This window comes from Coloeus monedula (genome assembly GCF_965178545.1).
Source record: "Coloeus monedula genome assembly, chromosome: 26".
Classification (NCBI taxonomy): domain Eukaryota; kingdom Metazoa; phylum Chordata; class Aves; order Passeriformes; family Corvidae; genus Coloeus; species Coloeus monedula.
Genome location: NC_138806.1, coordinates 1,969,511 through 1,997,445, shown reverse-complemented (window position 1 = coordinate 1,997,445; position 27,935 = coordinate 1,969,511). Strand labels below are relative to the sequence as shown.

General features: G+C 54.3%; 2 protein-coding genes across 2 annotated transcripts; one reads left to right on the top strand and one right to left on the bottom strand.

The window, feature by feature from the left end:
* Positions 1-263: 263 nt before the first annotated feature.
* EFTUD2 (elongation factor Tu GTP binding domain containing 2) lies at positions 264-21,686 on the bottom strand. Its single transcript, XM_082297276.1, has 28 exons — positions 21,649-21,686; positions 21,351-21,456; positions 20,435-20,600; positions 19,909-19,987; positions 17,787-17,862; positions 17,195-17,260; positions 16,905-16,940; positions 16,009-16,099; positions 15,062-15,144; positions 14,439-14,605; positions 13,291-13,415; positions 11,649-11,712; positions 11,198-11,288; positions 10,260-10,395; positions 9,844-9,971; positions 8,622-8,815; positions 8,373-8,484; positions 8,010-8,150; positions 7,465-7,566; positions 6,873-6,955; positions 5,126-5,212; positions 4,743-4,869; positions 4,210-4,297; positions 3,744-3,862; positions 3,249-3,343; positions 2,338-2,491; positions 1,298-1,405; positions 264-729 (listed from the first exon to the last, which is right to left on the bottom strand). Exons 2-28 carry the CDS (start codon positions 21,453-21,455, stop codon positions 634-636), a joined length of 2,919 nt encoding a protein of 972 aa, XP_082153402.1. The 5' UTR covers position 21,456; positions 21,649-21,686; the 3' UTR covers positions 264-633.
* DNAAF19 (dynein axonemal assembly factor 19) lies at positions 21,454-25,634 on the top strand (the record flags this gene model as incomplete). The annotated part of the gene is made up of 5 exons (XM_082297232.1): positions 21,454-21,474; positions 21,522-21,955; positions 22,197-22,412; positions 23,545-23,677; positions 25,167-25,634. The coding sequence occupies 5 exons, from the start codon at positions 21,454-21,456 to the stop codon at positions 25,632-25,634; spliced, it is 1,272 nt and encodes a 423-aa protein (XP_082153358.1).
* Between the last annotated feature and the right edge of the window lie 2,301 nt (positions 25,635-27,935).

Here is a 27,935-nt window from a genome sequence, read left to right as displayed (position 1 = left end):
GGACAGTGCTGAGGCCAGGGGCAACTGGGGCTGAGGATGTGGGAAATCAGGACAGTGTGTACTGGAAGCACTGGGACAGCAGAGCCTCCCCCAGCACTGCCATGTCTGGGCACCATCAGACTAAGCCGAGCCTGGAAGTTTGTACTAAATGTTTACAAGGGTTCAAAAAAAGGGGTACAAAAAGGTGAAAGCACACTCATCTCTCCTCCTGGGGAGGTTGGTAGAAGCAATGCCCCCCCGAGCATCCCCCCCACCAACCCCCCTTTCTCAGCTGCCTGAAATGCTTGACACAGTTGAGGCCCAGTTCTCAGGAATCCATATTCACACTGCTCAGCTCCGTGTGCTGGAGGAGCCTATCCAAAGGGAAAACCTCGCTGGAGGCAACAGCAGCTGGAGACTGAACGATACAGAGTGGATCAGGGCTCTGGGTCTGGGCTGCTCCCTGTATGGAGAATGCCCACAGCTGGTCCATGAATGCCCAGGGAGACTCCTACAGCCATGGAAGAGCAACCTGAGGAGCAGCTCCCTGCCTGCCCTGAGCCTCCAGGAGCCAGAGCTGGGCAAGCAGGGATGGGGAAGGACCGGTGGGTGCCAGCCAGGGCTCGGGTCAGCCCCCATGCCAGGGCAGCAGGTTCACATGGGGTAGTTGAGAACGACATCTTGCTTGGCCAGTTCCAGCAACATGGGGTCATCGAAGAACTTGCTGATGCTCACATCCTCACTCAGGCCCTGCAGGGTAACACAAAGCCAGGGTTATTCCCCATACAGCCACTGCCCAGAGAGCCCACTGAAGAGACCCTGGGTCCTGCAGTAAGATAAATTTCCAGGCTCCAATAAAGGCACGAGGTGCTTCTCTGCAGCTTGAGGGCATCTAACAACCCTCAGGAACCTGCAAACGTGGTTTCTGCTGCTGAGCACATTTACCAGCTCACTGCCCTCCCACAGGGGAGCTTGATTCCCTCTGCAGCCCTGGGAACCCCTCAGCCCAGCTCACTAAACCAGCACAGAAACCAGTTCCTGCTGTTTCTGGTGGACAAGGGGGCTACACCAGGCCACTGAGGGGTCAGAGGGGCTGGGGAGGGAGCGGGGCTCAGCAGAGGCCACAGGATCCTGTTTTTGGCTGGAGTCACTGATGGGACCGACAGGCTCTGACAGGCAGCACCGGCAAGTCCTGGGGCACAAAGGACATCAGACCACTCTGGGAACACAGAGGGGACATGGCACACCTGAGGGACAACACTGCAAGAGCTCAGCTGCTGGGACAGAGGGACACTACAGGGATTTGTCCCAGACCTACCTTCCTACGCCTGGTCTTGATCATGAACTCCCTGGCCAGGTGTGGGGCTGGCTGCGGCTCCAGCGGCCGGATGACGATGCTCTTGTCCAAGGGGTCACCAGGCACAATCTGAAACACAAGGTCAGGATGTGAGCGCAATGTTGCGGCTGGCTCAACCTCCTGGGGACCCCAGCTGCAACAGGAAACACCCCTGGGCCCCACAGACACCCCAACACCCCGTCTGCTCTCCTGGCACACACAAACTCATGTCACCGCTGGTGATTGTGCCCGTGAGAAGTCACTGATACAGTGCTGAAAACTCCAGCCAAAGACACGTCCCACCTTCCCCAGGGAGTACTGTAAGACCCCTAACACATCCTAACAGAACAATTCATGCAAGTCCTGGTCAGCACAACCCCCTCCACAAACCAGGCATGCTTATTGTTTCAGAGCTGAGCCTTGGGCTTTGACGTGTCAACCTTTAGGCCAGGGCCCAGGGCTCAGACTGCAGCTGCTGCTCTCATGGAGCTGTACCCCAAATCACTGTGCACCTCACAGCTGTGGCTCCCACAGGACCTGATCTGCCCCAGACACAGAAGTGGCCAGAGAACAGTATTTTGTCCCAAACTTTGTTTCCTGCAGGTTTAAAACACCACTTCTGAGAGGCAAAGCTGAAGAGTGGCACAGATCAAACTTCCTAAGGCAGATCAGTGAGTCTGAGCCCCACACCAAGACTTCTGCTGCCCAGGCTGCAGAGCATGAAGTGGACCCAAACAGGTTCCCTCCTCCCAAGGGGGATGTGCTCTCCCCAGGCACTGCAGGATCCTGACATTCAGCCAGCAGCAGCTTTCAGGGCTCCCTCACTAGGACTGGGAGTGATGGGACTTGGAACAAAGCCCTGGCAGATGTGGACCAGCTGGTGCACAAAGCCTCCCCAAGATCCTTTGAGGATGTTCTCCAGAGCTTTCCTGCCCCATGGGAGCTGTGGCACTGAGAGAGCACCTACCTGGTGCCTGATCCTACCCGTCCCTCTTCCCCACCTCCCCAGGGCACGGACTCACCTGCCAGTGGTGGAAGACAGAGAGAGAGAAGGCTTGTCCCTGTGTGTGGGTCCTCAAATCTGTCTCAAACCCAAAGGAATCAATGGCTGGGATGAAGGCTTTGATGGTGTAGAGTGGAGAGCCTGGGATCGGAGCATCCTGCGTCACGTGGCCTCTGCAAACGTGTCAAAGGATTGGTCTTCCTTTGTGTCACAGTCATGGAATGGGCTGGATGGGAAGGGACCTCGAACCCCACACAGCTCCATCCCCTCTACCGTGGGCAGGGACACCTTCCCCTATCCCAGGGTGCTCCAAGCTCCATCCAACCTGGCCTTGGACACTTCCAGGGATCCAGGGGCAGCCACAGCTTCTCTGGGCACCCCCACCCTCACAGAGAAGATTTTCTCCCCAGTATTCCATCTAACCCTGCCCTCTGGAAGTGGGAAGCCATTCCCCCTTTCCCTGGCACTCCAGGCCCTTATCCAGCTCTCCTGGAGCCCCTTTAGGCACTGGAAGGGGCTCTAAGGTCTCAATGGAGCCTTCTCTTCTCCAGGCTGAACCATCCCAGATCTCCCAACCCGTTTTTATAGGGAAGTCGCTCCAGCCCCCTGAGCATCTTCCCAGCCTCCTCTGGAGCCACTGAAGGAGGCCCAAGTCCTTCCTGTGCTGGGGCCCCAGGTCTGAGCACATCCCTTTGTACCTTCTCCTCTCTGACACTCAGGAAGAACCAGGCACAACCCAAAGGCTGTGCATGATCCTGAACATCCCTCCCCACACTGCTCAGGGCCAGGATCAGTCAGGAAGCTTCCAGCTGTCACTTCATGCAGACTTCACCCTCTGCACCAGTGCCAGGACTGTGGAACTCTCTAACAGCCCAGATGCCAATGCTGCTGCTTTGCAAACCCGCACTGCTGGCAGCGGGAGCAGCTCACCTGCGCCGGGCCAGCACCGTGTACACAGCGGACACGCAGTCAGCAGGGGCCTGCACCTCCACGAAGTAGTAGGGCTCCATCAGGCGAGGGGTGGCCTGTGAGGGGACAGGGACACGAGCCACTGAGCACCAGCACCGGCACAGCTCAAGTTCTCTGGTCAAACCCAGTGCCTGATGGGATTACAGGGATCCTGCTGACCCATGGCTGCCCAAACCAACATCACAAACACTGGAAGGACATTTTTTTCCCTCTGGCCATGAGTCACATGCCTCTCTTCTGCCCATGCCCACCCTTGCCAGCAAGCCCAGCAGGAGCAAGAAGGGAAGAGCGAGCAGAAGCACACCAGTTTCCATCCAGGCTGGAACGTGACTGCCTGTAGGGCTCGTGTGCCAGCCCACAAGGGTGCTGGGGACACTCATGGGTGAATGAGTCAGTGTGAACCCACATCCTGGGGCAGATCCGTGGGGACCAGCCCAGCACACAGCAAACCCTCACCATGAGGAAGGCAGAGTACACAACCCTGCGGGCTGTGGGGATGATCTGCCCTCCACCTCGGTGCAAGGGCTCCTGAGCAATCACCGCGTCCAGGATCTTGAACTTCACGTTGCGGATCACTGCGAAGGGAGAAATGACAGCCAGTGACCCCAGGGGACGTTTCTGCCAGCACCAACCACATCCCCAGATGCCCAAATGCCCAGAGCCACCAGCAGTTCTCCTAAATTTAATTCCAGCAGGGAAAGCATGACCACATCATAACCCTGCATATCAGAGAATCATGGAATGATTCGGGTTGGAAGGAGCCTTGAAGCTGATCTAGTCCAACTCCTTGCCACGGGCAGGGACACCTTCCACTAGACCAGGCTGCTCCAAGCCCTGCCCAGCCTGGAACACCTGACTGCTTAGAGATGGAAGAATTCAATCAAGATCTCATTATCTCAATTTCCCTGTAGGTCCCACTTACATTCATCACAGAGGGGGCCTTCCCTGGTCCCCCACTGGAAGCCCTGCACGATGCTGTCCTTCACCGAGCCCAGCAGAGACTTGTCTACCTAGAGACAGACAGACAGACAGACAGCTTCAGAGACCACACCTCATCACAGCTACTAACACACATTACCCAGTGTTTAAAAGCCAGTTTCCAAAAGAGCAGCAATGTCCCCATGTGCCCCCAATGTCCATTCCTCCCTCCACAGCTCCAGAGCATGAGCATTATGTAATTTCTAGAGCACTATAAATTAAGAGACAATGTTTTGGTGATCCTGAAAGGCAGGGCCATTAGTTGCAAATTTTGGCAATTTGAGGACATTGGCCCAAACAGCAACACCTGAAAAATAACAGGTGACCTGGTAACCAGTGTAGGATCATCGTGGGGAAAGTGCAGCAGGTCTGAGCTGTGGCAAACAATGAACACCCCAAAGGCACCAGGGCCTTGCTGAAAGTTCTGGGAGAAGTGGGCACGTCCTGGCACCACAGAACGAAGGTCTCACTCCTCACCTCTGAGGGCAGGGTGTCATCTACCAGGATGTTTGGGCCAGTGGCGTCTGGCCCGAAGGCCCAGATGGAACGGGCAGCCAGCAAATCCCAGTCGTATTTGGTCTGGAAGAATTCACCCAGCTTCTTTCTGATAGGAGAGAATGGGAAGAAGCTTTAGGAACAAGAATCCAACCTGCAGTCAGGACGTATTTACAACCCTGTTCCCTTCAGGCACAAAACAGTCCCAGCCAGGGATGCTCACGGACTGGCTGGCACGAAAATCAGACCAGGATCTCTGCCTAGAGGCTGCTGCCTGATACTGTGCACCCTGCAGATCCCAGCATTCCCTTTTTCCCCAGTTATTTACTTTTGGCTGGATTCCTGCTCTCCCAGATCACTCATACCTGTTCCACGTGATCTGCACCACTTCGTTCTCAATGTCCTCTGCCAGTCCCTTCTCCAGGGGCTCAGCAATCATCGTGATCTTGTTCCTGAGGGAAGACAGCCACGACCAGCCACAGTGAGGGAAATGGGAGTAACTGGGAAGACCTCAGGGACTGGCAGCCCTGCACTGCCAAGAAAGACATTGAGGGGCTGGAATGTGTCCAGGGAAGGGAACGGAGCTGGGAAGGGGCCGGAGCCCCAGGAGCGGCTGAGGAAGCTGGAAAGGGGCTCAGCCTGGAGCAAAGGAGGCTCAGGGGGGACCTTGTGGCTCTGCACAAGTCCCTGACAGGAGGGGGCAGCAGTGGGGGGGGTTGGGCTCTGCTGCCAGGGAACTAAGGACAGGATGAGAGGAAGCAGCCTCAAGTTGAGCCAGAGGAGGTTTGGGTGAGATATTAGGGAAAATTTCTACACAGAAAAGGTTGTAAAGGCCTGGCACAGACTTCCCAGGGCAGTGGTGGAGTCATCATCCCTGGAACTGTTCAAAAAACATGTGGATGTGGCACTTGTAGACATGGTTTAGTGGTGAACATGATGGTGGTGCTGGCTTGACAGCTGGACTTCATTTAGGGTCTTTTCCAACCTTAATAACTCCACCATTCTGTGACTCTCTGACTGCACCCAGCCTGGACACAGTTGGGTTGATGAAGCCACCTGCACCCATTGCTGTTCCTGTGTTCTTGTGAACACAGCCCAGGTGCTCAACACCTTCTCCCTGCAGCCTGTTCAGCCCCAGAAAGAGACAGCTGAGGGACAGCCTGGCTCCAGCCCTCCTGTCCCATGTCCAGCCCCTGTCCACTGCAGGAGGGAGCCCATGGGCCAGGCAAAGTGCCTCTGGGGGCTGTGTCTGACACACCAGATGCTGCCTCAGAGAACCCTCCAACACCTGAAACCCGCCCCCAGCACAGGTCATTCCATGTGCCCAGAACATCAAAGCCTGACCTAAGACTGGGAACAACCTGGTCTGGTGGAAGCTGTCCCTGCCCACAGCAGGGGTTGGAACTGGATGGTCTTTAAGGTTGCTTCCAACCCAAACCATCCTGTGATTCCATGAAGACTGGAACCTCTCTGTTCCCAGAAATAAGGAAATGCCAAACATGGCAAGATTGTCTCAGAATAAAGGAAGGCAAGAAGAACAGAAACCACAGGGGAACACAGGAGAGCCAATGTCAGCAGATCATGATTGCTCTGAAAATTCAGGTACGGCAACAATCCTGTGCACAGAGATCTCCTCCATGTTCCCTCCCAGGCCTCCCTCTTTCAATCACATGCACTGTGAGGTGTTGGAGGAAGGAGATGAGAGCAGCTGAAAGGCTCCAGGGCATCACTGGGAAGAACAAATCCAAGATTGTGTATGGATAAGAGAAGAGCTTTGGCTCATGAAATTGTTTGGGGATTTACTGAAGGCAGCACTGGGCCCTTTGGCACCTGCCCCAGGATCCCAGAACAGCTCTCACAACTGCTGAGGTGTGACACTTAGGTAAAAAGGAGGATGTGGATCTGTTTATTCCCTCCATTCTCAGAGCTCCTACACAGCACAGGAACATCCCTGGGACTCTGGTGTGTTCCTGAAGAGTTCAGGTCAATGGGACACTGCTCACTCAGGCATGTGCCACTTGTGTGGAGAACAACCAGTGGGAACAGCCCCCTTGGAGGGGACAGACCCTCCCTCTGCCCCCTCCCATGCCCAGCTTGCCCAGGGGCCCTTACTTCTTGTTGGGTGTCTCAGCAAAGCACTTCAGGGAGGATGTTTCCACCACTGTCTCACAGAATGTCACCACCGGATCAGCCACCTACAAGAACAAAAGGTTTGTAAGGTTTCCAGTATTTTTTTGTTTGTAAAAAGACTGTTTGAAACCTCAGAACTCCTACAAGGTAAAACCGGTTCAGCTGGCAGTGTTTTAATCAGTGTCGTGTATGAAGCACTGAGGCTGCACAGGCAGCTTCACTAATTCCTTCATTCAAATGAGACAGGAGAATTTAAATCCAATTCCAGGTATGAAAAATTCTGCTAAATTTATTTATTTGATGCTAGCCAGGCAATGGCTGAAGCACAGGGGAAGGCTGGAATATGGAAAACTCCTCTCCAAGCCCATGTGCAGTCTCTCAGTCCCAGTGGCGTCACAGTGAGGCTCTAAGAGGCCCTTTTACACCCTAACAGCTTTTTTTTATTACTTTTACAGGAACGTGACAAAATCCATGCTGTATGTTCAGGCAGGTTCATTTTCTCATCGTTCTGAGACAGGGAAACAAAACCCTGTCCAGGGTTTCCAGTGGGAAAAGCCCTCTCCCATTCCCTCACCTTGATGTCAATCTCGGAGTACATCTTGCGCAGATCATGCATCACACAGTCCAGGTACAGCTCTCCTGTTCCCAGGATCACGTGCTCCCCAGACTCTTCCACCTGGAAGACACGAGAGGGATTCAGCTGGCAGCCCCCCTGCTCACAGCTCCTGCCTGCCGGGCTCCTACTCGAGCCTGAGGAAGGATCAGCCTTAAATACACTTGTTGGAGTCAGAATGCCCCAAGGAAAGCTCCCAGAGCCTTTTCCAGCAGGAAGTGCTGCTGGGCTCTGCAGAAAGCTGCTTCCCTGGCACAGCAGGGTGGGTGTTTTTCTGCTGGATTTACACTTTTCTGCTATTTCTACATAATTTATGAGATCAACTGAAACAGCATGGAAAGACCCACAACAAACATAACCTATAGTAAAAAACTGATTATTTTGAAGCTCAGCCCAGAGGCTGCCCCCAGCACAGGCTGGAAACACCCATGCACACAGAATCACAAAACAGTTAAGGCTGGAAGGGACCTCTGGAAATCATCTAATCCAACTGCCCCCAGCAGTACCTTGGTTGTAAGTGAGGGGTAGCTCTTGTTGACTTTGCGGAGACCATCGAGCATTTTGGGCAGCTCTGAGGGGTTCACTGGCTCCACGGCTATTTTGATAACAGACGTGGTGTTGAACTTCAAGGGACGGAAGATCTGAGCCTGCAACCAGAGAGGACAAAGAGCTGAAACTGCATCCCTTTATGTCCTCAGGGTAAGACACAGCATGTGAAGCTCTTCTCTCTCCCTCAGTGGCTCTTGTGCCCTGGCACTGTGGCAGACAGGGATTCTTTAACCCCACCAGCTCCCACCAGGGGAGCTTTTGGGATGTAGCCCATCACCTGCCTCCCTGGAAGGCTGAGCAACGCCAGCCAGGCACGGTACCTCCTCATTGCCCCGAGGCTCCGTCACTGTCGCCGTCTTCACTATGGGCTGGTCCACGCCCTCGATCAGCACCCAGTTGCCAGCAGGAACCCTGTTCACCTCAATGTGATACCTGAAAGGCAGGAGAGCACCACTGCAGCCTCAGACCTTCCAGTGCCCTCCTCCTCCCTCTCTCTGGCAGCTCTCCCTCCCTCCCAGTCCCTCAGCTGACTCCCCTCCCAATGAGCACGTTGCCAGAGCTTCCCCTACCTTGCAACGGAGATCCAGAGGCGTCCAACGGTGCAGATCTGGGAATCCTCCTCATCTTCCAGGGTGTAGTTTTCCCCAAGGACCTTCACAGGCTGCCCAGCGTGGATGGTGCCACTGAGCACCCTGCCAAAGGCGTGGAACTGGACACCATCATCAGTGCTGTACATTTTGGTTGTGTGACACATCAAGGGACCCTTCCCGTGACACAGAGAGAGAGAAATGAGCCTCTTTCAAAACACAGTCAAGAAACTGACACAGACCTGGCGGGACTGGACTTTGATGATCCTTGTGGATCTCTTCCAACCCAGAATATTCTATGATTTGTGGATAAAAGGGATTAATGGGCTGGAATTTAGAAATAATTGTTTTGATTTGCCAAGTCCTTTAGTTCCTGGCGCTTGAAGCCCTACATCTCCTTGCCCTGTATGGAAAGCCCTGGAATGACCATGGTGGACTCTTCTGGAGCTTCTGTCCTCATTCTTGTAGAGCAGCAAATAGTGGTTGGGACAAAGCCATGAGGAGAAATGTCACCTGCTGGCCTGCAAACCTACTCAGGGCAAAGCACCTGAGCCCCCCCAGATCACAGCTTCCAGTGCCACAAGGTCACTTCACACTAGTGACGTGGTGACAGTCACCACTGTGGAGTTTAATGTGGATAATCACAACTCATTAAAATAAGATATTTAATTTTCTCTGCAGACATCAGAGCAAAAGTCGCAGGCAAATTCCTCACTCAGCTGCCAGCGTTGGTGGCTCCAGACAACTCTGAATGACAGCTCAGTGCAAGCTGTTGGAGGAGGAAGGGTTTGCAGGGCTGGGAGAGGAAAGGTGCTGACTAACTAACACAGGGTTATTTTTATCAGCACCATGCAGTTTTTTAGAGTTTGGAGAGAGAATCAAACTTCAAGGAAAAGGAACAAAAAGACTGCAAAAGGACACAAAACCACCCTGCAGCTCCCACGTGCTCTGGAGTCCTGACCTAGTCCTGTTCCTCTCTGAACACTGTGAAACAATTCCCTCTCTCCAGGGCTGCCCTGGCAGGCAGCTGAAGCTCCTTGGAGCGAAGAGATTTGTTCCAGTGTCGGATGAGAGGTTTCAGAGTGCTGCAAGTCAAATCTGTGCAGATGGCTGGTTGGGAGGCAGCTGCCCTGGCAGGACAGGGGGAGCAGGGCCTGTTTGCCTTGGTTTTGCACACTCAGAGTCAACACAGGAGTCTCCTTACGTCAGGGTCGCACTCGCTCATGGCCTCCCCCAGGTCGGAGTCCACGCCGCCGGTGTAGGTGTGCTCGATTTTTGTCTTGGCCCCCACCTTTGGGGAGGGGATGTGCTGCACACACATGTCCACAAAGCCTGCAACAGGAACACTTGGTGAGGAAAAGGTTAACCAGTGTGGAGGAAAGAAACGGACTCCATAAACACAAGGCAAAGCCAGGGTGACTGCAGCACACGCAGCAGCAGGGGAGAGGTGAGCAGTGTCCAGGCTGTCCTAGGGGCAAGTGGCCTCATAGTTTAGATTTGGGAAACTGAGCAGGATCTGTGCAAGTTAGCACTCCTTGGCCAAAATATAACCCTTGACTCTTGGTGTGAGGTATTGGGGACATAAGGAGGACTGTGGAGGGGAAGACAAACAGCTTCTACCTGTGAATTCCCCAAAGAACTTCTTGCAGACGAGCCGCAGGAGGGGCCGGATGTTCAGTTTCAATTCCTCCTTGGTCAGGTGGATGCCAAGCTCATCCAGAGTCCTGGGCAGGGTCGTGTCCACGTCCCCCACCACCTGCAAGACAACAAGTCCCACTCTCAGGTTCACTGTGGGGGTCCCTGTCAGTAGTTCCCCAGTGCAGCATGACACACCAGCCACCACCCTCAGGGCTCTGCACCTGCACTGCTTTAGAGCTCAGAGAGCCAGATGGGTCAAATCATAGAATCATGGACTCATTAAGGTTGGAAAAGCTCTCTAAGATCATCGAGGCCAATCATTCCCCCAGCACTGCCAAGGCCACCACGAACCCATGTTAGTTCCCAAGTGCCACATCCACATGGCTTTTAAGTCCCTCCAGGCACGGTGACTCCACCACTGCCCTGGGCAGCTGTGCCAGGACTGGATAAGCCTTTGGGGGAAGAAATTTTCTCTAATCTCCAATCTAAATCTCCCTTGCACAACCTGAGGCCATTTCCTCTTGTAATGTCCCTTGTTCCCTGGGAGCAGAGCCCAACCCGCCCCTGGCTGCCCCCTCCTGTCAGGGAGTTGTAGAAAGCAACAAGGTCCCCCCGAGCCTTCTTTCCTCCAGGCTGAGCTGCCCCAGCTCCTCCTCATCCCACTTGTGCTCCAAGTCTTTGCTCCAAGTCCAAGCACTGTCACTTGGCTGCTATCAAAGCACATAAGGAAGAGCAAGGACTGTTCTATTCACTGCAAATACGGGGCTGCATTTGCAAGAAATAACTATTGCTCTAAGCCCACCCTGTGCAGATTGGGACAGGAGAGTCCCACAGACACCAGACCCACCAGCCACCTCCCAGTGCCCAGCCCCAGCTACTCCTGCCTGGAGCTGTGGGAGGGAGAATGACCCACCACAGACCTGAGCCAAGATCTTGTACAGGGGCTCCAGAATGAACTCCACAAAGCTGCGCTGGGAACTGCTCGTCGGGGCCTTTTTGGTGAACTTGCGGCTGTTGGAGACCAGAGAGGTGAGGAGCAAGAACTGCAGCCTGCCAGCACCCCTACACAGCCTCTGCTCCTCCCAGCTCCTCCTCTGCTCCCTCCCCATCCCCTGCAAAGCTGTCAGGGACATGTGGGCCAGGCTTACTCCAGATGAAGGCCCAGAGGAGCCTCTCTGCTCCTGCTTGCGGGATTCAGGAGGACCATGCGGATTCACACCAGGCAGGAGGCCTGACTCAACCCTTCCCTATGATTCCCACAGGATCATAGGATCAGGAGTGACCTTGGGATGGTCATCTAGTCCACATTTTACAGGAAAAGGAGGGAAAACCCCAGGAATAAAGCAACAGACATTTGAAGAGGATTCTTACGTCTTCGGGTTGAAGTAGATGTCGCCCCAAAGCCGCTTCGCAAACTCCTGGTAATTGATGTCTCCTAAAGGAAAGAGCAAATGAAAAAGTCTCTCAGATGTCACTGCATTTCTTTTAGCTTAGAAATCTTTATTTTTTGGCTTTTAAAACAAGCCTGAGGATTCAATTTAATGAACTGATGCTGATGAATGAATGCCTCGTCCCAGTTCTGAGTGAAAGATTAAATGCTGTCCTGGGGAGACCAGGCAGAGATGAGCAGAAAGAGTCCACTGGGGATGTCCCCAGCAGCCCCGGGACACTGCAGACCACAGACTGGCTTCCCAGGAACACTCCAGTTCTCTGCTACCCACGGGGTCAGAGCTGAGGAGTGCTGTAGGAGCCCAGCTACATCTACATCTGCTGCACTTCCAAATGGGAACGCTGTGACTGCTGCTGCAGTGCCAAGGTGTTGGAATGGTCTCCACCCCTCAGCCCTGCAGGCTCAGCACCAGCATTTTCTGCCCTGCTGAACATCTCCAGGTTCCTTTCTCTTTCTCAGGAAGCACACAGCCAAACATCCAGTGCTGAAGGTGCAGTGCAGTGCTGGTTGTCACAGTGAATTTACAAATACCAGGACAGGGTGAGAACCTACAGCAGGTTCCAAACAAGCTTTTGCTGTGGGCAGATGTGTGAACACAAGGAGTTTCCTGGTGGCTGCAGTCTGGACACTTAAGCTGCTCTAACTCCTGTTAGCTGACGTGTGGTGGCTGCCCATACAATCCCTGGTGACCAGAATCCAGTATTCCCAACTCCAAGAACTCAGCTCCTGCCTGCCCAACCTGGTTGGCATCTCCTGCCAACTGTGCTGTCCTCAGCCCCCCAAGGAGGGGGTCTCACCCCAGCAGCTCTGAGTTAACGCTGTGACACCCAGGGAGTTCATTTACTGCTCCCAACTCTCAGGACATGTGACAGTCCTGACACCATCAGTCCCTGACCTCTACAACTTCATCCTCCCTCAGGCCAAGTTCTCTGCAAGAGCTGGCCCAGCTGCTTTACAACCTCCTTCTTCCCCTGCTCATGGCTCCTACAGATCCCCAAATTCCCCAGTGGGGGACTTCAAAAACCTGGGCTGTGCAGCTGCTAATGCCAGCACAGAGCCTGCTGCTACACGCAGCAGATTGCCTTGAGTGGGCACCTGGGGAGCAGAAAATTAAATCCAAGCCAGAAAAAGACAGTTTCTTAAAAAAGAAAGAGGGCAAGAGTGCAAAACCTTGTGGGCCAAGCTTGTGCCCAGCTGCAGCTGAGTCTCGGACTTTTGGGAAAAGGCAGGGAGAGCTTAACTGCTTCACTCCTGAGCTGCTGCTGAGGAGGCAAAGCACAACGCACACACCTGCCTTCAACTGCTTGTTATTCCTGCTTAGGGTATGTGTAAAATCTTGGCTTCTGACTCAAGAAACATTTATCAGGAGAAAATATCTTGCTAAAACTGTGGTTTTGCTTTTTAACCCCCGAGGCTCAGCTCTGCAGCACCACTCAACTCCCAACAACTCCAGAACACAAACACTGGCCGTGTGCAGAGGAAGCTGAACTGCTTCAAAAACCTCCACAAGAAAGGTTGGGGAATGAGATGTTGAAGTGCATCAGGTTTCTGGCTAATCCTCACCATATGTGTCTGCATAAATCTTTGCAAAAGACCCCAGTGTGAAGCAGATGCTGTACTGAGAGCTGGAGAAGCACACGTTCCCCAGAAGGGGAGACAGCACGAGGTTCTCGTCGGTGGAATACATGCTGAGAGGAGAAAAATAAAACCAAATCAATGTTATGAACCAAAGAAGACACTTCAACCCACTTCCCACACCCAACAGCAGTATGTGACAGGCAAGGAGCCTGCATTGCCAAAAAGCATCTTTAAACAGGCTGCAGCTTGCTTGCCATCAGAATCTCAGGGTCAGGAACATTTTCTGCCTATAAACTTCAAAGCATTAATGTGCAAAGATTTAAAGATCCTAGAACTAAAAAATTACCAGCACAAACGCTTCAGATTTTTTTATCTGGGAGAATTTTTCTTCCCATGAAAAAGCAGCCAAGTTGGTCAACCAAGTAAGGGAAAAAATAATACAGGGATAGGATTTAATCAAAACAGGTTTAATGAGCTCACAGCCGTGCTAGGCAGGGTGAATTACCCTGCTCCCAAGCTGCCTGATGCCAGCACACACTGAACAGAGACATGCCAGGGAGCTTGTGTGCAAATCCACACACACTTGAAGGGCAGAATGCTGTCAAAAAATCCCTGGATGCAGAAGAACCCACAGAAACCATGCATGGCTACCAAGATGTCCCTCCCTTCCCTGAGCAGGGCTGGCAAAAGATTTGACTGTGTCAGTATCATAATCCCTGTTTAGGAGTTGGGACAGCAAATCCTCTTTTAGATTTGTAGCAAGTATTTAGGAGCTTTGAGACATCTCAACCTCCAATTTGGGATACAACCTGGATAATTTCAGTGTACTTGAGACATTTGGGAGCACAAATTCCCTGCTCTGGTCATAGGTCCACTTTCCCTGCTTTTTAATGGAGGAAAAGTGAAACGGGGTGGGGGAAATGAAATCCCCTGGGGCTTGGCAGGAAGAGCCAGTCCTGATTAATTCAATGTATTGGCTGAGATGAACTTCCAGTGGTTCTTCCTGGCCCATTTTCTATGATTGAACATATCAAGAGACAAACTGATGAGTTTTCAGGCACATGCAGGGCTCATTGAGAGCCACGGCACAGGGACAGCAAGCATTAACAACGCATCACCCCGAGCACCCTCACCTGATCAGCCCATTAACTTCATCTACGATGTGTCTGAGTTTGTAATAAGCATCTGTGGGGGGCAGTTTCAGCTCCAGGATGAGTCTGTCGATCTTGTTGATGCACACAGTCACTGCCAGCCTCTCCTGCACTGCGTGCTTGATCAGCCTCTCTGTGTTCAGCATCACCTGTGGGGAACAGCAAGCTCAGAGCCCCAGGAAAGCCTCCACAAAATGCTCTCTGGGGCGTGAGAGGCAACCAGTGACCCTTATTCTGCTGCCAGGCTGCAGAAAAGCCCCAGCTCAGCAACCAGCAATCAGTTAATTCTCCTGAAATTCAGAAATAAGTGCCAACCCAACCAAATTCCTTGAATCCAACCCTGTGGACATCTCTGATATAAATAACCTGCTCAGTTGTAGGTATCATGGGGATGGAGATGCACACAAGTCAGACAATCAGCCTACGGGCCACAGCATCAATCAGCCTGGACACAGCAGCCAGAGGCTTGGCTGCCCTCGCTTCCCAAACTGTCCTCCAAAAACCCTTCACCCCAGAAAGCTGAACCCATCCCAGGCCTTCATGCTAAGGCAGAAGCAAAGACTCCAGAGGGAGGGATGTGACCCCCAGGAGAAGGTGGCACTCACCCCCTCGGCCGCGTCGATGAAGAGCACGACGCCATCCGAGATGCGAAGGCCGGCTGTCACCTCGTCAGAAAAGTTCACATGACCTTCAAAACCACACAAAGGTGGGCAGTGAGAAGCACAGTGAGCCCTGGTGCAGCAGCAGCACACAGGGTGGGAAGCTGGGGGGCTCTGCAGATGCCTCTGGCTGCTGGTAGCCAGAGAGGCAGAACGGAGATGGCTCCTCCTGAGGCAGGGACCTGGGAGCAGCTGCCAGAGCTCCCCATGGGGATTCAGCTTCAGCTCTAATGCTATTTTTTGAGAATGCACACAACAATGTGTTAAACAGGCACTTTTCCTCACATTTGTGACTGTTTTCCCCACAGCTCTGTGCAAGTACTTTGGGAAAAGGAGGAAGATTTCTTCTCAAAGACAACAGATGCTTCTCCCCCCACCCTCCTCCTGCGCTCTTACTTCCCTCATCCTGAGCTGTAGCTCAGCAGATGTGTCCCAAGACCCTCTTTCCTAAAGTTTCTTACAAGCTGATCTGTGATTATGTTCCCTCCACAGGAGCCTGTCAGAGGCCTGAGGAACTTGCTGAGTCTCACTGTGGGGCAACAGCATTTGAGAAAAGCAGGGTCCCCCTGCACATGGCAATACCTGGGAAAGGAAATTCTACCTGTGCTGCTTGAGTGAAACACCTCTTCAGCCTCACCAGCCCTCACTTAAGCCAGCTAATCACAAACAGAAGCCTGACTTCTCCCTGCTCATGGCAGGGGCTTGGAACTAGACAGACTTTAAGGTCCCTTCACACCAAAGCATCCTGGGGCATTATGGGTCAGTACTGCTGGAAGTGACTTCACAGGAATGAACTCAGCTGAAGGCTCAGGACTAGGCTGGGATCAGCTATAAAAAGTACAGAACAAAGCTAAGGGCTTCCCAGAGCAGGATTTTCAGGATTGCACAATCACCTGGAGTGTCAATGATGTTGAAGAGGAAAGACTTTCCTTTGGTGTCCGGCAGAACAATCGTCACTGGGGTGCTCTTGATCCCCACCCCCCTCTGAAACACAGGAAACCAGGAATACAGGTAAAGAAAAAACAAATAAAAGGACCACTATGTACAGATGCAGAAGATGATCAAGGAAAAACCAGAAAGGTGAAAAGAAGTAAACACCCATCCAGGACATCCTGGAAGAGAGTAATAACCTCAGATCACTGAAGTGCCCCGCTCTCCCATCCGTACTGGTCAGACTGGTGAGCCACCACTACACCCTCCACACCTGATTTCAGCTGAGGAGGTACTACAGGCAATACCCGAGACAGACTGTGGGTGTTTGTTTGTGCTTTCACCCTCTGCTGCCACCCAGTTACACCTCAAAGCACAAGACTTGATCACACAGTATAAAGTAGAACTTTAAGAAGAGGAAAAAAAAGTGCTTCAAAGAATTGTTCTGGTCACGACACAAAATAACATTCCCACTTATGCCCAACCACATGGAGTCAGAGCTGAGGAAAACAAAGAGAAATGTATTTATTTTGAAATAGTTTTTTTTCCTCATCTACCACTGCTGCAAACCCCTTCCTCCTCTTTCTCTCAAAGAAAGTAAGAATTACCCCCAGACTGGGGTGACTCTGCTGTAGATTTAACATTACACAGGTTATAAAATCATACATGGAGATGAGGGAAGGAAGTTAGATCAGGAGTCTTCCTGAGGCAAACAAGAGGAGCAGATTGTTTTACTGATAAAAAAAATAACCAAAATGTGGAAGGCACAGAAAGGCGTTAAAATGGGTGAGGAAACTGCCTACAGCAACTGTGAGTAAAGCATGAGACAACTGGATAAAATCACTACAAAACCACTCACCTCCTGCTCTGTGAACAATATATCAGTGTAGCAGAGCTGCAAAGGCAAAACAAAAATCAGAGTCTCACATTTTGGTATCAGACATTCAGTCTGAAGCAGGACACAGTAACTCTGACACATCACTAAGGTGACAAGTAAGTGACAGAAGCAGAACTAGGACTGAGCTCTGGCTTCCCAATCCTACATTCCAGTCACTGAACCACCTTGTCCCCATGCACAGTCACCCTCCCTCAGGGTGTAAAAGCCACCCCGTGTTCCCCAGGGCAGGAACACCCCAGGAGCTCACTCACATCCTGGTCGTAGCGCTTCCGGATTTCCGGGTGCGTCTGTTCTATCAGGCAGTCAACAAAACACGTCTGGAAAAGAGCAGAGACAGGAGGAGCCTCCCTTCAGACAGACACAAACACAGCCCCATCCCTCCAGCAGCAGCACAGAGCACGCTGAGCAGGATACTGCAAAACCTACAAATTCAACCCACAAAAAAATCTACACATTTCACAGGGAAATGCAGCGCCAGGACAAGGGGGAATAGCCTTAAGCTGGAGGAGGACAAGAAATTCCTCCCTGTGAGGGGGGGCAGGCCCTGGCACAGGGTGCCCAGAGAAGCTGGGGCTGCCCCTGGATCCCTGGCAGTGTCCCAGGCCAGGCTGGACAGGGCTTGGAGCACCCTGGGATAGTGGAAGGTGTCCCTGCCCGTGGCAGGGGGTGGGACTGGATGGGCTTTAAGGTCCTTCCAACCCCATCCATCCTTGGATTCTATAAATAAGTGCATGAGCAGGAGGAGCAGAAGGTGCTGCTACAGAGAACCAGGGGCCAGGAGGGCTGGCAAAGCAAACAGAGAGGTCACCATCACCACTCCTGTACTTTGGATATTCCCAGTACCTTGCCATGGTGAAGGTGCCCACACAGAGTCACATTCCGGATCAGCTCCGAGTTGTCCATCAGATCTGCCAGGAAACTGCAGCAACAAAACACAAAAGACTGTTGGAGGCTTCTGCTGTGTCTAAGAAAAGCAGGTGCCACTTCAGCTACATTTTCTATCCAAGGTGCCCCCTGCATCCTCGCCAAACTTTTATCCTGCCAATGCCCTGCGGAGGAAGAATCCCACTTTCCAGATGGGGAGGACAAGAGAGTTGGAGTCCCAGACAGATGGCAGTGGGTGGGAGGATACGGAGCTGGTAAAGCTGCCAGCAATGGAATATTATTGAATATTTTCCTTCTCTTCTAGTCAGTACTGGAGCAAAAGTCACATCCATATTCTCAGATGATGAAGCACTTCCACTGAAACCATGGCAGGCAGGCAGGTAAAGCATGGTACTGGATAACAAGCACCCCATGGCAGCTTTGAAAGCAGCCATGGGCTCCACAGACCATTAATTCTGATTTTCAAGTCTTAATATAGTGACATTCCAGGGACTCAAGGAATTAAGTCTTTTTCAAATCAGAAGCTGAGCTGGGTAATGATGAGCTGGTCACTTCTGGATGGATGCTGGCCAAAAGATAATTGAGATCCTAAATTACCACCCCTAAAAAATAATGGGAGGCTATAAAACATGCAGCCACTGCCAGAGGCTTGCAGAGAGTAAGTGCTGTCAAATAATCTCCTTTTTAAACAGATTAAATTTTCACTGATGCAATAGACTTCTTAATGTCAAATGTTTTGATTAAGAGCTAAAAAATACAGCAATCAATACTAACCCCGATTAAAACCTTCCTAATTGGTCTGAAAATAAGGCTAAATGGGAAATCAATACCAAGCTTGCAGGTTTCTGGCTACATCCCACAAGGAATTTCTCTTGGCCCCATGCTAACCATTTATATCAACAAACAGGAGGAAAAGGAATTAATTACAAATGGAATGAGCAGAGCACATAGGGATCAGGGAAAGGGTGGATAATGCAGAGCCCAGGTCAGCGACTGAGCCAAAGCAAGGGCTGAGAAAAACCAGCCCCAGCAGCTCCTGGCCTCTGCTCCAGCTCTGCTGAACCCCTCCAGGCAGCTGAGGGACCCCTGACTGAACAGCAGCTCCAGGAACATCCTGTCCCCTCTGGAAAACACGAGGCTGCTGGGTGCCAGGCACAGGGACTGCTCACCACCAGGGACCTGCTGCTCAGCCACACCTGGTCCTGGGATCCACACCTGGAGATGAACATTTAAAACTGGGAAAAGCCCTGACTGGCCATGAAGTGGTGAGGGGAGAGATGAGCCCAAGGAGACTCCCACAGCTCCATCTGCTCATGCCAAAGAGAGACACCACACACACACACAGGGACACGGACCCTCCACCCACCACAACATCAGACTTTTAACAGAAAAAGCAAATGATGCTTTTCATTCCATAGAAAACTCGTGTGAGATATTACATCTCCAATTTTTAATGCATTTGGAAATTTTTCCAGGAGGTTTTCTCCCAGCCCTGGTGTCCAAGAAGCTGCTTTGGGACAAAACCAACACACCCAGGCAGCAGAGCTGCAGTGTCCTGCTGACTGCACAGCACTCTGCACTCACCCAGCAGCATAAAAATTCCCAGTGGAAACTGGAACAGTTCCTAATCTGAGAGACTGGGATCAACCCAAAATGTCCCAATATGATGTGTGCTACAGGTTGGCCAGGGAAGCTGTGGCTGCCCCATCCCTGCCAGTGTCCAAGGCCAGGTTGGACGGGGCTTGGAGCAACCTGGGATAGTGGAAGGTGTCCCTGCCCATGGCACGGGGTGGGATTGGATGGGTTTTAAGGTCCCTTCCAATGCAAATCATTCCAAGAATGTTTCCTGAGGCACAAGCTGTTGCTATGGAGCTTCATCTCAGCCCCCGAGGTGAGATTCTCCTTTTGTGTCCAACCCTGCCCTGTGCTGCTGGTGGGCAGGGAAAATGTCGGTGAGATGGTTTGTCCTGCACTTCCTCTTGTTTTGGGTTCAGAACCTGGGAATTGGCTGCTCTCAGGTCTGTGCTGGGGTCAGTAAGACAAAAGCCCCCAGATCTGCCTCCCCCAGCCCCACACTCACTCCATTTCGTAGACAGTGACCGGCAGCGTCTGCTCCATCAGGGAGAACTTCTTGGTTTTCACAGGTTTGATAATGGGCTCTGAAACAAGAGAAAGAACAACAAACTGTTCCCAGAGCCCCCGAACCAGCAGGGTCAGGAGTGGCCCCCAGGAATGGGGAGTTTTGCAGACAACCCCTCGATTTTCCAGCTGACAGCTTCTCTCAGCTGCATGGGATGGTCACTGCAGGGCCCTTCCAGCTGAATCATTCCAGTGTAGAGGGGCCAAAGGAGATGACTTTAATGCAGTTACTTTTTCCTTAAACAGCTTCCCAGTCTCTGCTGATTCCTGTTCTTCCGAAAACACATTTGTTTGGATTTGCAAAAATCACAAGTGCCTAAATCTGCACACATCAGGCAAAGAGTTCCTGAGGCTACGAGGGGAATCCAAAGGGGCAGGAATTAAGGGAATATTATTTCCCCTTTCCAAGGGTCCATTAAGAGCCTTCTCCTCCCTCCACCCCCTCTCACAGCTCCCTCCCCACTCACCAGTGAGTGGCTGTGTGTCCTCCTCCTGCACGATGGTCTCCACCTCAGGCCCATAGACCTCCTCTGCTGTGGGGTAGTACTTCTTGTCCTCGTGCAGCACCACCTCCATCCCGGGGTGCTCCTCGTCGTGCTCCCCCATGTCATCATCATCGTCATCATCCTCCAGCTGCAACCAAGGCTCACCCTCAGCTGCTGCAGAGCCACCCAAGGGGACAGCCCTGGGGTCACTCCCGAGCGAGGGACCCCCAGTGCAGCCCCAGCACCCACAGAGGTGCCCTGGGAGCAGCTCCTGGATGAGCAGCACGGCTCTTCCCACAGCACCTGGATCAGTAACAGTCCCTGGGCTTGCAGGGACACCAGCACAGGCAGCAACTCACACAGACAACAGCCACACAGAGCACAACACAACAGCTACACCCGGGTAACACAGCCCCACCCCAGACCGACCAGCAGCAGATGGGAAGGGGCTCCCTCGTTTCCCCCCTGGGGCAGCCCCTCTGCTCCCCCCGTCCTCCTCCCGTTCCCTGGTGGCCGCGGGCTCTTGCTCTGCCTCCCCCTGGCTCCCTGCTGCAGCCTCAGCTCCCTCCTGAGGGGCTCCCGAAGGAACACGGACCCTCCATGGGACTGACACCAAAACCAGCCGAACACAGCCCGAGCCGCAGGAGCTCCCAGTCCCCACCGCGATTCCAACAGGACCTTTGTCATTCCCTTTCCCCCAGGAACGGATTTTGTCAATTCAAAATTTAAACACCAAACCCACTCCGACCCGCGGCATTCAGACGCCAGCACTGCCCGGTCTCACCGGACCCCGCACGGGGCAGGAGCAGCCGCGGGCCCGTCCCCGCTCAGGCTCCGGCCAGGACGAGCCCCGCCGGCTCCGGGGGCCGCTGCCCCTCCTCCCCTCCACCCCACTCACCTCGTCCAGGTCTTTGGACTCTCGGCCCAGCTCGTCGTCATCATCGTCCGAGTCCAGCTCGGGCCCGATGTAGTTCCCAAACTCGTCGTACAGGTCGGTGTCCATGCTGGGGGGCGGGAAGAGGGTCGGTGGGAGCGCAGAGACCGGGGGCCGCTGACCGAACGCACTCAGGGGCCGCGGCCGTGCCGCACCGGGGGGCCCGGCTCTGCCCCGGCGTCCAGCCCCCGGCCACAGCCCCGTCCCTGCCCGAAGCCCCAGCCCGACCCCGCTCTCCCTCACCGGCCCCGCTCTCCCTCACCTGCCCCGGCCCCGCTCCCGCCGCTGCTCTCGCCGGCGCCGCCGCTGCCGAAGGCCCCCGGGCTGCCCTCGCCGCCTGTCGCGACAGAGCGTCCCGCGCTCTCCGGCAGGGCCGTGCCCACTGGAGAAGCACGGGGTGGGTCCGGGCCGGGTCGGAGCCGGTTCCGGATCGTCCCGGGGGCCGCGGGCCGGGCGGGTCAGCGCGGGGCTGCAGGGCCGGGCAGGCGGGGCCGTCAGGCGCGGCGAGGGCAGCCCGGGGCCTTCGCGCGGCCCCGGCGCTCCGGCAGCGGGAGCGCGGCCGTGGCAGGGTCGGGACTGTCGCGATAGAGAAAGCGGCCCTGCGGGCGGAGCTGCTCGTCACCCAGCGGGGCTGTCGCGACAGAGCTAGGGGCTCCGGGGCCGGCGGTGTGTCAGGGCCTGGGGGCGCTTCGCGATAGGGGAGAGGTTCCCAGTTGCCGTCCACGTGCGTGGCCTTTAGGCTGTCACAGTGGGAGTCTGCAAGGCAGGACTGTCACGATAAGATCGGGGTTGTTGGGCCGGTCCTGGCAGCGCTGTTGTGACAGAAGTGGGGTCCTCGAAGCCATCGCCGGCAGGGCTGTCCCGACAGGAGGGGTCCGGCGCCCCGGGGATGGATCCGGCCGCAGCGCTCGCGGCGCTGGAGCGGGAGCTGCGGGCGGCGCTGGCGGAGGACGAGCGGCGGCAGCGGGAGGGCGAGGCCAAGCTGCGGGCGGTGCGCCAGGGCGTCCCGGACTACGGCCAGTTCAGGTCCGGGGCGAGGGGACCGGCCCGAGGGGGCCGGCGGGGCCGCCCGGGCTCGGGAGGAGCCGGGAACTCGTTTGGGGCTCCGGAACCCCTCGGGGTCTGAGCTCGGAGCTGCCCCGGGAGGGGCTGGAGCTGATGGCCCGAGCACTGATCATGGGGGACTCGAGGGGCAGCAGCTTCGGGATCCCTGGAACGGCCTCGGGATGCCCGGGACAGCCCCGGCTCCGAGGACAGAGCCCGCAGGCGCGGACGCTCGGCCGTGGTTGAGATTTGTCCCAAAACTCCTCAGGTGGCCCCGTGGGGGCTGAGATCTGTCCCTGCTCTGTGGCCGGTCCCTGCGGTGGCCCGGCTGTGGCCAGCAGTGGAATGGCACTGTCCCCTCCCCAGAACACTGTCCCTTCTCCAGGACACTGTCACCTCTTCCCATTCCCACCCCCAGCCCCCGCCTCTCCCCACACCCCCCCGGCCATGCCGGGAGTGCAGGAGCAGAGGGTGACGCGTCTCTGTGCCCTTCCCAGCCCGTTCCTGCTCCCAGTGCTGTCACTGCTCTGTCCAGGGGGTTGTGAGCAGGTTGGGATGGCAGGGCTGCTCCATGGGGGCAGTGCCAGGAACTCCCAGTGCCCTCCAAACTCCTGGATTCCCTATGGATCCATCTGGGGACTCCCAGTGTTCACCAAAGCCCAGGGTCCATCTGCAGATCTGTCTGGGATGCCGAATGCCCACCCAAGCCCTGGATCCCCTATAGATCCATCTGGGGACTTTCTGTCCATTGACATCCAGGATCCATAGGCAGATCCAGGACTTTGACCACACTTGGGAGACATTCTGGGACCAGATCAAATTCCATTCATGGATTCACATCTGTCTCACTCAGCCATGCCACCCGATCCCTGAGAAGCAGGAAAACACTTTCAAGTGGCTTCTCCCCCAGACATCTTGCCAGTCCATGTGATGGGATCCCTGAGGGATTTTAGGCTGGTTTATCCTTGTGTTGGTAAGGGCCTGCTCCTGCAGCCTGTCCAGCCCCTCAGGGTGATCCATACAGCCCAAAGCCAGAAATTGCCTCAGAGAAGCAGCTTGAAGCCCCAAAGTGTTTTCTCTTGCCACGTGTCCCTCCTGTCCCTGTTCCCTGTAGGGAGATTGTGCTGGCCTCACACCTGAAGCCTCTGGAGAAGAAGGACAGGCTGGGACAGAGGAGGGATGTGCTGTGGAATCCCTGTGCAGCCCCAGCTGAGGCAGTGCCCGCCTGCGCTGTGGAGATCCCACAGGTGAGGAGGGAGAGGCTGCCAGGGCCTCGTCCACAACTGGAAATGACTCGGGAATCATCTGGGTGTTAATTGGAATGCAAGAGTTACCCAGGACTCACTCTGGGGGTGAGCCAGCCCTCCCGGGCCCCTGGAATATCAGGGTTTGGATCAGCACAGGGTCAGGCTGGGCCCCTTCAGGAAGAGTCTGCTCCATCCCTGTGGGAATGGAGGCCTGGCTGCACACCCTGGACCCAGAGCTCCCAGTGCCTCCCATGGTGGCCAGGAACAGCCTGGGGGAGCCATCCCTCCTGGCTGGGAGCAGCTCCCAGCAGCTGCAGCCTGGGACCCAGGGCCAGGGCTGTGCACCAGGGTCCTCCCTGGAACAGCCTCTGGCTGCAGAGATTCCCTGAGCACAGCTGGTGCTTTGCCCATGGTTTAGTGATCATGGAAAAGGGCTGGGCTGGGTTAATCCTGCTGCCTGACGAGCTCACTGAGTCCCTCAGTGGTGGGAAACAAGGACAGAATGTTTTCTGTCCTGGTCATTTGTGATTGGAGTCACCTCAGTCCTGCCCCGCCATGGGCTCTGTCCATGCTGGAGTGTCCTGGTCACCGGATGTTTCCCGTGGATGTTTCCCATGATAATGCAGTTTCATGGATTGCCTTATAAACAATCCCATGGATTGTTTATGATGTTGGATTTCATTGACCTGTGTTTATTATAGGATCTTTTGCAAGTCTCCTGGGTAGCCTTGTGTTTCCTTGGACTGAGCAATGATCTCCCCAGGCAAATCCTGCTCCCAGTCCCATCGGCACCAGGCTCAGATCTCCAGAGCTTTTCCTGCTGTGCTCAGCCCCAGCTGATGTCCCTTTGCCTTGTTCCCTGGCTGTAGAAAAGCTGCACGTTTGCCTCCTCCTTCAGTTTATGCATCAGTGACCCAGCAGGGATGGGCTCAGCAGTTAATGAGAGCTGGTATAAAATGGGATTTCCTTTATCTGGGAATGCCACTTGGAGCTCAGCTCTCAGCCTCTGCCCCGCCACAGCCCCACCAGCCAGGTGGTACCAGACAGGTACAGGGCATCTGCACATTTTCTGGGGTTTGCATCTTCCACCTTTCCTCTGCCACTGCCCAGGTTTGTCTCTCAGTGCTCAGAGTGTTCCCTGCCCTGCCCCCATCTCCACGAGATCCCTTCCCAGGCAGTGCTGGTGGATCCAGGCTGGGCAGAGGGTCTGACTCTGGTTGGGGTTGGGGCACTCCACGGCCATCTGTGTTCACAGTGGGTGTCACATCTCATCCACACTTCCCTTTTCCCCCTGGAGTTCCCTGGTTTCTCAGGGCTCAAGGCACCTGGTATTTCCTTGTCTTCCTGTTTTCCCCCTCAGCAGCTCCTTGTGCTGCCCAAGCCCCTGGTAAAAACATCTCGACTGTCCATGGGCTGATCAGGGGGAGGGGATCAAAGTCTTCAAGAGGGAAAAAACCAAAAGGAGCTGAGTGACTCCTTTCTCCTTCAGGAGCTGGATCAGCTGCCCGCAACTGCCGCGGAATTTCACAGAGATTGGCGCAGATGCTTGAAAAGTGGGACAGAGAAATACCAGTTTTTGCTGGAGCTCGGAGGGGAGGCCTTGGGCAGGATCTTCCAGGCTGATGTGGGCTTTGGCCTCCTGGGGGAATTCCTCACAGTGCTGGCAGAGAACATCCGTCCTGGAGACAGAGCTGCCATCCTTCAGATCCTACAGAGCCTGGTGGGCACCAAGCGCTTCGGGCTGAACGTGGCTCTCCTGAGCCAGCCGGAGAAGGAGAGCAGCCGGGATTTGTTCAGGAAGCTGCAGAGCAGGGATTGTCAGGCTGCTGGCCAGCCAGGCAGCCCGGCCAGCTATGAGGCAGGGGGAGAAGCCCATCCCGTGGAGACCCTCTTGGAAAAGGAAACCGAGGAGGAGAGGACAGTGGTGGAGCTGATGAAGTGTTACCAGGTCAGTTGAGGGAGCAGGAGCACCAGGATTGAGCAGAAACAGGGTAAAAGAGGCTCAGAAGAAACTCAAAGCTTGCCTTTGGCATCACCCAGAGCACAAGTTCTGCACAAATAAAATTTAGCTCCCAAGCTGTGGTGCTGTGATCTCTGAGCAGGGTGTCCTCACAGATGAGTACGGGAGAGTCTCTAGGATAAGGAGAAAACCGAGGGAAAGAAAACATTGGGTGGCAGTTTTGAAGGAGAACCCAAACCCAGATAGTCCCTTCCCTCTTCCACCCCTGTCCATGGTCACTGAGGGGATTTAGGAGATGTAATCGATGACAGTGACAACTGTCAGGTCCATTTTTTTCCCAAACCCCATGCAGCAAACAGCAGAGTCACCCCAGCAGACTGGAACCACCTACTCCCACCTGCCCTGGAGAAACCACCAGGCACCTGATGGCAGCATCCAGGTTCTGCTCCAAGGCCTGGCATGGGAATACTGGGCTTTGGGGCACCACTTGAGGGGACATATGTGTCCCTGCACTCTGCTGTGCTGCCATTCCTCCTGCCTTTGCACACTGAGGGCAGCTGAGGGCTGGAGAGTTCAACAAAAGAAGATCCTGGAGTTACTCAAGGTCGGGATGGAGGATTTTGATGCCAGAACAGCCCTGGCACAACAGTCACAGCTCTGGTGGCAACAGGCACGTTGCTTGAGTGGTCCAAAGCTCAGTGTGAGGCTGTCAGGGCTGGGAGCAGCCTGCTGCATCCCCACCTGTTGGGAAAGGCAAAATCCCTGGGGCTTGGTGGGAAAACTTGGGAGAAATGCATTAGAGCAGAGATTGAATGGTGGCAGGATGGGGCCGTGAGGGCCACTGGGACCCTTTCCAGGTCAGCCGGGTCATGGTGTGACCTGAGCTGCCAAGAGCTGAGCTGAGGGGCCAGGCAGGGTCTGTGATGAGCTTCATCATCATCATCTTCATCATCATCATCATCTTCATCATCATCTTCATCCTCACCCATGTGGGCATCCAGGCAGGGAGCAAACATGGGTATCATCATCATCATCACCTTCATCATCATCATCCTTGCCCATGTGGGCACTCAGTCAGGGTCTGTGGAGAGCAAACATGAGCTTTGTCATCGTCATCTTCATCCTCACCTGCGTGGGCATCCAGGCAGGGTCCACAGGGAGCAAACATGAGCATCATCGTCGTCGTCATCATCATCATCATCATCATCATCCTTGCCCACACCGGCCGCTGCTGGCGGGTGCTCAGGAACCTGTCCAGGCTGGAGCATCCTCCCCACGGGGCACTCAGACACCCCGGACCATCCTCCCGTTGGAAATTCCCGATGTTCTGGCCACCAGCAGTTAAACACTGCCAAGTCCCCGCTCTGCCTCCCCTCGGGGCCGGAGTGGGACAGCAAGGACTGATGTGGGAAACTCGCTGTGCTGGCACAGCTCAGTAGGGACAGGCAGGGTTTGACACAGCCAGGGTTTGCTCCAGGTGGGATTTCACAGCACCAGGATTTGTTCCTGGCTCTGCCGCTGGTTGGCAGTGGGGGTTAAAGCTCAATAAAGTCCTTTTCAAAAGAAAACTTGGAACTGGTGCAAGATGTTCTGGCCAAACTCTGTAGAGTTCTTCATCCGCACCAGTGATTTATTAGCTGTTTTTCTAAGAGGCTGCTAAAAACATCCACCAAACTATTTTGATCCAATTAATACTTGCTTTTCTCACCCTTTTTTGCCTTGTTTTCCTTGTTGAGAACTGTGTGTCCCAAACCCTTCAGTGTTCCTTTTGAGCTCCTCAGCTGGAGCAAACCTTTGAATTTTTGTTTAAGTATTTTTCTTTACTTTTGAAGGAAAAAATATTTTTCAAATTAATCTGGTGATTTTCTTCAGAAATGGCTGCTTTCAGGGTGTTTTTAATTCACCCGACTCAGTGCAGATTTGGGAGTTGATGTCTGTGCCTGACAAAGTTGTCTCGAACATCCCCCAAAGCTGGTGACATCTCTGCAGGGTTTTGGTGACACTTCATCCTCAGCACGGAGCAGGATCTGCCCTCCAGGCTCATCTCCTTTTTCTGAGAATGTGGCTTGAGGATTTCAACAAAAATCCCTCTGTCCAGGAGGGCCCGGAGGGTCCCAGCGATGCTCTGGCACTTGAACCGTGTCAATGATGTGCAGGACCCCAAATCCACCCTCAGCCCCAACAGCTGCAGCCAATCCCAGGAGCTGCAGCCTGGGATTGTGTGGGGAAGGAGCTGGGTTTGAGGGTGAAGAACCCCGAGCAGCTCCCTGGTTCCCATCCTGGGAAGGGGCTCTCTCC

What these genes read in the sequence shown, in the direction of transcription:
- EFTUD2 (XM_082297276.1), bottom strand. Translation starts at nt 21,455, where the DNA reads ATGGACACCGACCTGTACGACGAGTTTGGGAACTACATCGGGCCCGAG. An exon ending in GAAGTTAATGGGCTGATCAG is followed by an intron (nt 13,416 to 14,438) that starts GTGAGGGTGCTC and finishes TTCTCCTCTCAG; the next exon opens with CATGTATTCCACCGACGAGA. An exon ending in ACGGTGCTGGCCCGGCGCAG is followed by an intron (nt 2,492 to 3,248) that starts GTGAGCTGCTCC and finishes ACACGTTTGCAG; the next exon opens with AGGCCACGTGACGCAGGATG.